Source organism: Chrysemys picta, chromosome 5, assembly GCF_011386835.1.
Source record: "Chrysemys picta bellii isolate R12L10 chromosome 5, ASM1138683v2, whole genome shotgun sequence".
Classification (NCBI taxonomy): Eukaryota; Metazoa; Chordata; order Testudines; family Emydidae; genus Chrysemys; species Chrysemys picta.
The window spans coordinates 100,704,375-100,717,645 of NC_088795.1; the positions used below are offsets into that span (position 1 = coordinate 100,704,375).

At 43.4% G+C, this 13,271-nt stretch overlaps 1 protein-coding gene across 26 annotated transcripts in view; it reads right to left on the reverse strand.

Moving 5' to 3' along the window:
* Nucleotides 1-13,271, reverse strand: part of TBC1D1 (TBC1 domain family member 1) — a 177,663-nt gene that overhangs the window by 117,061 nt on the left and 47,331 nt on the right. Inside the window, exon 1 of one of the 26 annotated variants that reach the window (XR_010601517.1) lies at nt 5,248-5,418. The exons of 21 other annotated variants lie outside the window; for them this stretch is intronic. Coding sequence is in view for 4 of the 5 variants with exons in the window: in XM_065596987.1 (XP_065453059.1) it covers nt 5,248-5,277 (30 nt within the window). In the remaining variant the exon portion in view is untranslated. Of the gene's footprint in view, nt 1-5,247; nt 5,520-6,343; nt 6,483-13,271 lie in introns of those variants that run through there. 4 more of the 26 variants (XM_065596983.1, XM_065596987.1, XM_065596985.1 and 1 more) reach the window with 4 other exon arrangements.

Sequence of the window (13,271 nt, forward strand, 5' to 3'; positions counted from 1 at the left end):
TTGACCTAGCTGAGTCTACAGTGGGGTTAGACTGACTTAAGGCGTGAAATTTTTCACAGCCCTGAGCAATGTTGCTACGTCAACCTAGGTTTTAGGTATAGACCAGGCCTGCACCTCTTAGCAAGGTGGCTTAAAACATAACTAATATTTCAGACTATAAAGCTGATAGCAAGAGAACTAAATAAAGATGAACTGCATAGTCAAATGTAAAGTTTAAACCACTCTGTAGTATTGTCTTGTATTACCTAAGGGGCCAATAACTCTAGTCTGCTCCCACTGAACCTAACGGTTGTTTTGCCACTGATTTGGCCCCCAAAACTGTGCTTGCCTTGTTCTTACAGGTAGTACTACTGACTTCAATAGGACTACTTGGGTGAGTAATGGAAGAAGGACTGAGCTGGGATCTAAATGTTGTATTTAGATTTGTAGAGGCTAGACCGGGGTGGGCAAACTTTTTGGCCTGAGGGCCAGATTGGGGTTGCGAAATGGTATGGAGGGCCAGGTAGGGAAGGCTGTGCCTCCCCAAACAGCCTGGTCCCCACTCCCTATCGGCTCCCTCGCACTTCCCGCCCCCTGACTGCCCCCCTCAGAGCCCCCAACCCATCCAACCCCCCCTGCTCCTTGTCCCCTGAACGCCCCCTCCCGGGACTGCCCCCTATCCAACCCCTCCCTGTCTCCTGACTGCCCCGACCCCTATCCACACCCCCGCCCCCTGACAGGCCCCCCGGGGACTCCCACACCTATCCAACTCCCCCCATCCGCTGACCGCCCCCCCCAGAACCTCCACCCCATTGAACCGCCCCCTGCTCCCTATCCTCTGACCGTCCCCCGGGACTCCCAGCCACTAACCGCCCCCTGGGACCCCATCCCCTATCCAACCACCCCCTGCTCCCTGTCCCCTGACTGCCCCCTGGAACTCCCTAACCCCTTATCCAACCCCGCCACTCCCCGCCCCCTTACCATGCCATTCAGAGCAGCAGGACAAGCTTATTGGAAAGCCTGTGAGGTGGGCGAGCACAAGCCGCACAGCCGGGCAGGATTGGTAGGCCAAAGTGCTTCCAGCATGGCTACAGGGGAGGGGGGACAGTAGGGGAGGGGCCGGGGATAGCCTCCCCAGCCGGGAGTTCAGCAGCCGGGCAGGATGGTCCCGTGGGCCGTAGTTTGCCCACCTCTGGGCTAGACCCTGGTAAGAGTTATAAAGTAGCAAGCTCAGCTAGTCATTCAGTCTGGCTGGAGATCAGTTCGTTATTAGATTTGGAGGTCGACTGGGATCTGAAAGCAGATGCTTATAAGAACTTCACTCCAAAAGGTTTCAGTGCATGTTCTATATTCATTCACATCTAAGCAAAGAGGGCATGAACCAGGCCCAATGGTCACAGCATGAAAGAAATATACAGACCTGAAGAACCCCAGGGAACAGCCCCATTAAACTGACCATTTCCATTTTAAATATCTGCAAGCAAACGATGACGACTTTTTTTTGCCCAAAGAAACAAATGAGACTAGATTCTCAGATAAATAGTTGAAAAATGTCTTGGTAAATTCTGATTTATTTTTATGATAAAGAGATTGCACTATAATACTTGTATGAGGTGAATTGAAAAATACTATTTCTTTTATCATTTTACAGTTCAAATATTTGTAATCAAAAATAATATAAAGTGAGCACTGTACACTTCGTATTCTGCGTTGTAATTGAAATCAATATATTTGAAAATGTAGAAAAGCATCCCAAAATATTTAATACATTTCAATTGGTATTCTATTGTTTAACAGTGCGATTAATCACGATTGATTTTTTGAGTTAATCGTGTGAGTTAACCGTGGTTAATCGACAGCCCTAGTAAAAATATTTGCAATGCAAGTCACTCATTGAGGGTCAAGAAAAGGAGAGGTAGAGCCAAGCATAGTTCTCTGCAGTGTGTGTTTGTAGGGAATTAAGTGCTAGTTTAACAAAACATTAAGAAAATGGGTAATAGATACTGTAGTGATTTGTATTTAAAAAGACATCATAAAAAGGAAGAAAAAATTATTTTAAAACCCATATTTAAAAACAAACAACAATAGCAGCTTTGCCCTCCGGACTTCCTGAACATAAACCCTTTGCCTCTAAGCCAGATCAATTTGTAGTTTCATGCCTAGGCCAAGAACTTGATCACTATATCTTGTCTCAGAGACACGTATTATAAGAAACATCCAAATATAGTTTTATAATAGAAATCATGGCAGAACTTTAGCAAGGGGAATTCTAATGGGTAGCACTAGATTGTATCAGAATACGAAGAAACATTTCATAGACAGAGATCACTCTTAAAAATTCAGCATTTTTAGGTATCATTTTATTTAGTTACCTAAGGCTACTGGCAAGTTTAAGGGTGCACAGCACACACACAAAGGATATGACTTCACTGCACAGGTAGCCTGGGTGATTGGCACCCAGGTCTGAGCTCCTGGATTAGCCTAGCCCAGATGCGAGCAGCAGTGCCAGCACTGCAAAGCCACACCCAAGTTACTGTGTCCTAACTGGTGCTGCACTCCCGTCTGTGTCACATGGGCTACTGGTTCTTTGTGCTGCAGTAAGCTAAGCTGATCTATGATTCTTTCCCAGTGAATTGTGGGAGAACTCATCTGTTGTTCTGGGCACACAGATGGAATTGTGGAAAGGCACTGGAGGACTATCAGCAATCAAGTGCTTTAGCCTGCTACTCATTATGAAGTGGGTGGGTTACCAGCCCATGTGAAAGCCTAACTCAGGCTTTAGCCTATACCCCAGGGCAGGCCAGCTAGCTCAGGTTCAAAGCACCACGAAACTTGGGCAAGAGGACTGTGTGTTGATGGGAGTGTGAGTGGCAAGTATAAGAGGCTTGGAGAGGCTAAGCCTCTCCAAACGGAGCAAGAAATGCTGGATGTGGCGCACCTCGGTATGCTGGCCTGCTGCCTTTGGAGCGCCACTTCCGAAAGCTCCTGAGAAATTGGGTGGCCATCAGCATTCGGACCATGGCCCTGCCCACACTCCACCCCAAGGCCCCACTCCCACTCTGTCTCTTCCCCCATGGTCCTGCCCGTGCTGCGCCTCTTTCCCCCCGCCCCAGGCCCCTCGCTCCACCTCTACCCGCCCTCAACTCCACCTCTTCCCCCTACGTCCTCCCACCTGTGACTTGCCCCTCTCTACCCTCTTCCCTCACCCTTAAGACAGGAGGGGGTAGAAAGGAGCAAGCAGCATAGAGTTCGGGGGAGGGGAGGGAAATGTGCAAGTGGTGAGTTGAGCCTCAGGAAAGGGGGCAGAGAGGAGCGAGCAGCGGGGGGGGGGGGGGGGGCGCATCAGGAGAAGAGGCCAAGCGAGAATGGGGCCTCGGGGCAGAGCAGAGGGTGGAGTGTGGGCAGAGCCTCAGGGGGAGGAGGCGGGGGGGGGGGTGTCACAGTCTGGGTGCCAGTGGGCCCCCCCACTTCTAGGGAGCTTCTGCACTTGCGCACAACCTCCTCAAATGCAAGAGTCATGCGCTGCCTAGGGATGGGAGCCAGGTTATGGGCAACACCCAAATAACAGCCTGGGTTAAATCTGCAAGGAAGATGTACCCAGAGGCAGCGGCAGTGCCCAATCAGGGGCCTAATTCTGTGAACACATGTTACTTCAAAGGGATTGTTCCTGTGAATAAAGTTACTGTCATGCATAGGTGTTTACAGGACTGAAGCCTTAACAGATGCTACTAAGCACCTGCTCTATTGGGAGGCATTTTGTTTGTTTTTAAGAGGTGGAATTAGAGAAGGCTCTGTTTTCTGGACAGTTTTGTCACTTTGTACCACTCCCTATTTTGGAATGGACCAGGATGTGGTGAGGAGCAGATAGCTGGGATGGCTTACAAAGATTGGCAGGACCTTATGTTTGTTTTTAAAATGTAAATAAGTATTTACCAGTAGGTAGACTCCTCCTAATTGGCTTTTACTGATCTGGTTTTGGCAGCCAGAACACTTCTGTGTTAACAGCCTAATTAGAAATTTCTACACACCCGTTTTGTTTCACTGTCTATCCAAATTAGTAATATTGATTAACTTCCATAAAAAGTAGAATAAAATTAAACACAAAACAGCTTAAAAATATTAGAGATTTTTTTAAAGCCATGAGATATTCTTATAAACAGAGTTAGGAGTGTTGTCAGCAGTGCTACTTAGTACTGAGAACTAGCCAAGCCGATGTACTACAAGTACTGCCTTGTAAAATTCCAACCTTAGCTTCTTTTTGACCCACTGCTTTGTCCAGCTGACAAGTTATCCCAGTTAGTCCAGTCTGATAATTGATTAAATATTTACACAACAGAATCATCATTTTTTTTGCAACAATCATCCATAAGACTGGGTATGTTTGTGACAGCTCGCATGGAAGTCAGAGAATATCATTTCCAGGGCAACCACAACAAATGAGTGTTCATGCAACAGACAGAGAATATGTAAGCAGGGGGACATATTGCTGTGAGAGCAAGACAGGACCAGACCCAGTGATAGTAGAGGGGACTGTAATTTTCAACATGCCACTAGTGTAATAACCACTTAAACAGAGAATAAAGGCCAGGCTGGCAAATAAAGGGGAACACTGCCCTGCAAAATAACTGGAGTTTAAATTTAAAGAGACTCTTTAAGATATTTTGCAAGATGGAATAGAAAACAAAACCTTTTATCTGAAAAGCTCAACAAAATTAACAAAGGTGGTCAAGTATTACACAGACATTCACGAACGTATCCTCATAACACTTCCACGAGGAAGGTGTCGCATCAATTTTGCATTTGGGGAAACCGAGGCATGGGGAAGTTAGGTGACTTGCACATTATTTGCCTACATCCAAAATTGGTTTCATATTCACTGTGAACCTCTGGCTAAAATTCTGAACAAGAACAGTGCGAGTGCCATTACTTACATCTTTTCCAAAGCGAACAAGAACTACTACACTCAAATAAGCTATAAGACCAGACTTACAGTACAGTTTTAATTATACTTTTCCTGATTTCACAAAATCAGCTGTAAGATACAACATCCAACAATAACCATAACTTCAGTTTATCTCAACACAATTTTATATACCTATATATTACAAAAAGTCTTTCTAATTTTACTTGACACAGTTAAAAAGTGCAATGTGGCTCTTCACCCCATGCCTCATTTCTGTGATTTAACAGTGTAAAAAAAAAAATCTGGTAGTTCTTACACTTTTTAAAAAAAGAATACATAAGAAAGTGAGTGAAAACTCCTCCTACCTTAGCCACCCAGCTGAACAATGGTGACATCTCACAAGATCAGACACAGATCACCACACGCTATTGTAACTTTAGCCACTTTCACTGCCTCTTTTTTCCACTTCTTGCCTGCTTTTGTCTGATAAACAACCCTCTTACATTTGCATCAAGCAGTAGCCTAATTTACTGTGAAAAGGAGAAAAAGCCTTCTTTAGAAACAGTTTTTTAGGCAGCCCGTCTTATGCTGCAAAGAAGCATGTTCACTTCCCAGACTCTACAGTAACTATGAGGTCACTGGTCTTTGAGACTTCGCAATTCCACACAGTCTATCTCAGAGATTCAGTGAAAGAAAGGAAAGGGCTGGGTGGGTAAGGGGAGGAGGGGAATATGCCACAGGCAGCTTTGAGAAGAGACTCCACCTACTCGGACGAAAAGGGAGAGACAGAAAAGTACTAACAGAGTGCTGCTGTGTGGATTATTCAGGAAGTTGTGAAATGGGGTAGTTTGCGCTTAACAGCACTGTAATAACATATCAATGATTTAAAGGGAAAAAAATACAAACTATACTGCCAACCAGCGCTGAACTTTAAGTAGCTCAGCATAAAGACAGTATTCATAGCCGGTGTTTAAAAAAAAAAAAAAAAGTTAACGTAGCTTTCTAGAAAAATGCCAATGTCAAAGAAATGTTTTAAATACAAATTGAAAGCAAAAACAAGCTTCTCTTTTAAACCGGCAAAGATGCAAGTTTCCTAAATAATCTTAGTTATTTCTAACTAAGCTATTGACATTAAACCCAAAATACTAGTCTCTCTAGTTTAAAAAACAAGCTGACATTAACAGAGAATAGAACAAAAAATAACCTTTGAATCAATGTAAAGTGAATTTCAGGCAGATCAAGACATGTTATTTGCCATCCAAACCAGATGTGCTTCAACTACCATACCACTGCTCCTTCTGTTAAAAATGCTAGGAGTGTCTGTAAACATACCTGAAGAAGAGCTCTGTAAAGCTTGAATGCTTGTCTTGTATTGGACCAACTTCTGTTAGTGAAAAAGATATTACCTCACCCACTTGTCTCTGTAATCATATACGTTTACATCAATACACACATACTTACATCAACTGACATTAAGAAGCAAGTTCTCCTCTCAAGTCACTACTCAGCTGGGAGTAGAATATGGCATTAAGTCTCTTATTTGACATCAAAAGGCTATGCTGAATTTGAATTCATCAAAGAATGGTTGCACTCAACCTTAGAAACAAAGTGTAAAGATCTGTAACATGCAAATACATGTGTTTGTTTACTCTGTGTCAGTGTGTCACAACTCTCCATCCTGTATATCCAAGCCTTGCTCGTAAAAGAAAGCATAGTATTCTGTGAAGCAGCAATGGAATGAGAGGGCCGCAATCAAGACATAGGTCCTGCACCGTTTCGTACAGTAGCTACAACATTTCAATCAATTTCCACATCACTAAACGGCAAGCAACACTGGCAGACAGTCTGACTTAAGTTTTAAGTTCTTCTAGGATATTCTTTGAAAATGTCTCATGTGAGAAACCTGTCCCAATCTGGGCTATGGAACACAGTACATTACTGCACTATTATTTATTTATATTGCTGCAGCACCTAGAGGCCATAATCAGGGATCAGGTCACTTCACACTGAGTGAAAAGACAATCTCTGAACCAAAGAACTTACAATCTAAGTATATGATTAGAGACAACAGAAGGATACAACAGACAGACAAGGGGAAATTCAAAATTACAGTGATGCAATTATGAGAGGGGTACCTGTGTTAGTCTGTATCTGTAAAAAGCAACAGAGAGTCCTGTGGCACCTTTAAGACTAACAGATGTATTGGAGCATAAGCTTTCGTGGGTGAATGCCCACTTCGTCAGATGCATCCGACGAAGTGGGCATTCACCCACGAAAACTTATGCGCCAATACATCTGTTAGTCAGTGAGGCAATTATGATTATTGTAATAAGAAGTGGTCACTAGCCTTTCACCCTTTGGTGACCCGCTCATAACTGAGATAACAATCATGGATGTTGAACGCCCAGAATGGTAGCTAGTGATATTGCAGGAGGGAGCTTACAAAGCACTGCTTGGACTATGCCTCAGTCTAGACAGGGCCATTAGATTTCTCACTCTCATGGACAGTCATCAACTTCATCAAGGAGGGAAAAAACCTATTAACCAATATATTTAAACATTTTGCACCTTTTAGCTGAGGATCTTAAAGTCTGTTGACACAAATATTATGTTCATTTTACAGATGGGTAAATTAAGCTACTGAAAGGTTAAGTGACTTGCTCAAGGTCACACATTTAGTCAGTGGAAGAACCATATAAATAACTGCGGAGTCCTGATTCAAAGTCCTTTGCTCTAAACCAGTGGTTCTCAACCTACGGCCCATAGGCTGCTTGCGGCCCACTCAGCACAGAGCTGCAGCCTATATGACATCCTCAGGGCCATACAGGTAGTATTGGATGCGGCCCACATAATACATTGTGGGGCGCATAGGCGGCTCAAAATGGTAAATAGGTTGAGAACCACTGCTCTAAACACTAGATTGCAGTGTTTGTCCATGAAGCCAGAGAAAGTTGTCCAATTTCAGCCAATAAGGAGAGATTCATTGTCAGGCGAAATGGACTTTTACATTATTCTTTATCTCAGATATGTTTTATTTTAGTGAACCTCCCACATAAAATGCAGGAAGGGCTCTATCATGCAACCTTTGCTCACAGAGGGCCTCATTCAAAGCCCACTGAAATCAATAGGAATCTTTCTATTGGCTTCAATGGGCTTTGGATCAGGTCCAAAGTTTGGGTTGCAGGTTCGAGCCCTACAACAATAAAAATGCAAGTTATTCCAAAGTTTCATAAAGGTGAATGGAAAACAGGGGTGTGTTTTTCAAAATAATTTGGAATTTTAAGCTTCTGGTAATAACATGGAATGGGTTGAAGGTCTCAGTCTGTTCTTCAGGCATCCACATTCAATGCCACTATCCCAACTTGAACTAATTGGTTCTCATAGCAAAGAGCCTGAGAATAAAATTATGCATGCAGTGTGCACTATGCTTACTCTCTGAAGGTGGTCTCTCCAGAGGCATTTTGGCAAGGCAACAGGGAGAAGTTTTCACTGCCGCTGATCATAATGCAGGTGTTCTGTAGATGAATAAAAGGCATCTCTTTTCAGGGCTTCAAATCTGGCACCTTTCATGAGCACTAGATGTACTTTTAAATCTAAGTGTATTTGTAAGTTAGGCCCAGATTTCTAAAGGTATTTTGATGTTGTGGCACTCAGCGTTGCAAGACCTAACTGATATAGGAGCCTAAATTTCAAATTTTCAAAAATTACTGAGTGCCGCAATACCTAAATATCTTTAGAAATCTGGGGCTTAGTCCGCTTTTTTTAAATAAAGCAATTGGAGGCATGAGGAAAGGAGCACTTATTTAGTGCTCATAATAGCAGGACTGGCCATCAGTTATGTGAGAGCGTTGAAGTCATATTCTTCCAACACTGATCATAAACATGTCTCTGAAGCTACTCTTTCTCTCCCTGCTTCACGGTAGATCTTCTATCTATACAGAAGCTTTCCCAGCTGTCCCTTCCTGGCTAGATTCCTGCTGCAGTTACAGTTTTAAACAAACAATACTCATATCCTTCCAGTTTCCATTAGATGATGTTGTAGGTCAGGAGACCCGACTGGAACTGACTCGATGTGTGATCCTGAGCCAGCCACTTAACGTCACTCTCTACATCAGCTTCCAAATCTGTGAATTGTAATAGTAATGTTTACATGGCTTTGTAAAGGGCTCTGAGGATCCTTTGGATTTGGATTCAGAAAATTAGGCGTTGAAGTCCAAGTTCTGCCACAGATTTGATTTTTGCTGTCATGGTGCCAAGACTAGATGTTTGCTCAGTGGTGCCTTTACAGCAGGAGGGCCTAGTTCAATCCATTTCTTTTTGGAATTTTTCCCCTAGTGGTGCATTCAGTTATTCACCCCTCCTTTTATGAACACCCCCACTTTCACCTTTATGGTTCAATATGTTTCTTGAAGTTCTCCTCCATTGGCCCAAGCAGGTATAACTTTTTTTCCCCCAGCAGAGAGCAACAGGGAAAGGAAATGAAAAAAAGTTCTTATGGGGTCACTCTCCCTTAAGAAGGCTGGCTGAAATAAATTTCTTACATGAATTCACTGATTGATAATTGCACCCCATTTCTTGACGTGCTTGAATAAAAAAATGTTGAGACTGCTTGAAGAATGCCAGACCTCCATTCCACCTACCTACACCCTCCTTTTCCCTCCCCCTTCATCTCTCTTCTCCCATTTTATTACTGTAACCCCCACACTCATGTGTTCTGCATAGTATTGTCTTGTACTTGTGCAGCTTTGACAAGCTGCAAAATTGCATAATTCTATTGGCGATCTCATGAAAAGAAGGTATTTGGGAACATTCACAAGCTGCTGTAAGTCATTTTCAATTTTGGACTTGTTATTGTCCATTTCTTTAAAAAGAAAATCAATTAAAATTAATTTTAAAAAATACTGGCTGGCTTACCGGGCTTAGTTTGGGATTTTCTCAGAAATACGGAAAAAAATAAATGTTATCTCCATCCCTGGTCCCCCAAGTGGCCCTTTTACTTCTGTGGAATGCTGACTGGTAGAGGAGCATTCAGACACTGCATCAGATAGCCAAAGTGAACTTGTGATGCTGTCTTGCAGAGAGCTTCCACACATATGGAGCTGATATGAATGTCTTCTTTTCAACCATGACACTTCTTCCCTCTTGTATACACACAGCTAACAGAACTCTCATGCTGGCTCCAACACAGACCTAAGTGACTGCTTCCTCAAGGGAAGGGAGGGCTCTAAGTGGATCTGTTATCACCACTTGTCTTCTGCAGATCTGAGACTTCACCTCTGTGAAGGTAAAAGGTGTGTATATGGATTTGAGAAAGCCAAGCGGGACTAGCAAAACCATTCACATGGAGCTACTGCAGGCAGAGAAAGAGACAGGCTTTCCTCTCCTGTGTAGCCCAGCCTCCAAGGACCTGGGTCAAACTAGAACTGCGGGCCAGCTCTTCAAAAAATATGAGAAAAGACCATTTTTTGTTCTTTTGTTTTTAATTTGGGCTAATTTGTTGTCAAGAACAAGAAAAAGAAAATGACTTAACACAGACAAAGATGGCTTCCTAACCTAAACGATCCAGCCACACAAGATCTGCCTCCACCTACTAGAGAGAGGGACCAAAAATACTGTCATCCAGTTAGCCCTTTGTCTAAGTGAAAATACATTAGTCAAGTGCTGATGGGGGATGGCTACTATTGTACCTTAAAATGAATTACACAAAACGTAACATTTCTATAAGAGGGAATTCAAATAGTCTGCTTCCCTTATCAGAATTTGCTGCATAGTAGAACAATGCTGATAAGCATACAATACTGAATGCAGCGGTAGACATTAGAAAAGCATTGGTTGGGTCAAGAAAAAAAAAAAAGCAAATTATAAAATTAAAAATCAGTAAGAAGGAAGATTAGCTATGGTGGTCATAAGAATTTTCCTGAGATGGACCTCTTTTTGTCAGGGTTGGCCACACAGTACTGAACAATATACTAGTAAGGGGAAAGCAGATCTGCCTTTTCTCAGCCTCATTCTAAGTGTGTTCTAGGTGAAGGGGGAAGTGGGGTTGCAGGTTCAAATACAGTGAATGAGTTCAACGAAAGCCTCTCCCTCTTTGCTAGGGAAAAGGTAGCGCTAATCATAGACTCATAGACTTTAAGGTCAGAAGGGACCATTATGATCATCTGGTCTGACCCCCTGCATGCTGCAGGCCACAAAACCGACCCTACCCTTCCCTTGACTCTGCTGATGAAGTCCCCAAATCCTGTGTCTTGGTGACTTCAATTTGCAGAGAACCCTCCTGCTAGCGATCCCTGCCCCATGCTGCGGAGGAAGGCGAAAAACCTCCAGGGCCTCAGCCAATCTACCCTAGAGGAAAATTCCTTCCCGACCCCAAATATGGCGATCAGTAAGACCCCGAGCATGTAGGTAAGAGTCTCCAGCCTGACCCTTGTTAGCCATTATACTATTTACCTGCTATTGCTCAGTATTCCTCAGCTAATATGTTTTACCATTAAACCATTCCCTCCATAAACTTATCTAATTTAATCTTAAAACCAGACAGGTCCCTCGCCCCCACTGTTTCCCTCGGAAGGCCGTTCCAATATTTCACCCCTCTGACGGTCAGAAACCTTAGTCTAATTTCAAGCCTAAACTTCCCCACTGCCAGTTTATATCCATTCGTTCTCGTGTCCACATTAGTAGTACTAAGCTGGAATAATTCCTCTCCCTCCCTGGTATTTATCCCTCTGATATATTTAAAGAGAGCAATCATATCCCCCCTCAGCCTTCGTTTTGTCAGACTAAACAGCCCGAGCTCCTCTAGTCTCCTTTTATACGACAGGTTTTCCATTCCTCTGATCATCCTAGTGGCCCTTCTCTGCACCCGTTCCAATTTGAGTTCATCTTTTTTAAACATGGGAGACCAGAACTGCACAAAGTACTCCAAATGAGGTCTCACCAGCGCCTTATACAACGGAAGCAGCACCTCCTTATCCCTACTAGATATACCTCGCCTAATGCATCCCAAGACCGCATTGGCTTTTTTCACCGCCACGTCACATTGTCGACTCATAGTCATCCTCCAGTCTACAAGAACCCCTAGGTCCTTCTCCTCTTCCGTTACTTCTAACCAATGCGTCCCCAGCTTGTAACTAAAATTGTTGTTAGTCACCCCTAAATGCATCACCTTACACTTTTCACTATTAAATTTCATCCTATTTCTGATACTCCAATTCACAAGCTCATTCAAGTCTCCCTGCAGAATATCCCTATCCTCCTCCGAATTGGCAACGCCTCCCACCTTCGTATCATCTGCAAACTTTATCAGTCCACTCCTGCAATCGGTTCCGAGGTCAGTTATAAATAGATTAAATAAAATGGGTCCCAAAACCGAACCCTGAGGAACTACACTGGTAACCTCCCTCCAACCTGACAGTTCACCCTTCAATATGACCCGCTGCATTCTGCCCATTAACCAATTCCTTATCCACCTCTGGATTTTCATATCAATCCCCATCTTTTCCAGCTTAACCAATAATTCCTCATGGGGTACAGTATCATCTGATTCAGAATGCTCAGAGAGGGAGGAAAACTTCCTTCATCAGCCAAGGACTAGGGTGAATACTATGTGCCAGGGAATCAGCATAAGAGGTCTTTTTGCTGGTTTTGAGGGGTGGATTTATAGCCCTTCTGTCAAGAGTCTTAGGGACACTGGCAAACAGCTAAGGAGAAGCCCCCAAACAGAGCTGTAGAAACTGAGGGGTTGGGTGGGGAAGCTGGTATCATGCAGTGCGAAACATGCTATCATCTGGCAATCTCCAGCCTTCCTTAAAACATCTACCGTAGTCCAAGCCGGAAGGAAAAGGAGGCAGCAAAAAAATCCTGAGGAAAGGAGGTCTCAGCTGCTTAGGAAACTTTTGCCTCTGAGTACAGAAGCAAGAAGCCTTGGGAGCAGCATCAATACAATTCTGCAGGCCTGCCCGTAGAGGGTGCTGACCGGCAACAGTACAGGGATTCAAAACCAGTAAACCAGCCTTTCAGGTTTGGAAAAAGCAAAAAACCCAGAAGCTCCAAGCCTCCCGGAGCAATGAATTCCCACGATTATTTAAACTTAGAAACTTCCAATAAGGCTGAAGATCTAATTTCAATGTTTGTAGTTCATGTTCACTCACAGCATCTAATTCAAGCAGAGCATAATCAAATAGACATACCAGTGGCAGTGGAATATAATTGATTTAATGATGTTTAGTGGTTGAATTCCTTTGATGATGGGATATTAGGAATAAGACAATTAAATACAGATTAACCATGTCTAACACTAAAGTTACAATGAAAGAGTTTCATTCACATCATCTGAGTTCCTACTCTTTTCTCTCCCTTTCCTCTCCCCCTCCCCCCCCCCAAGTGTTAT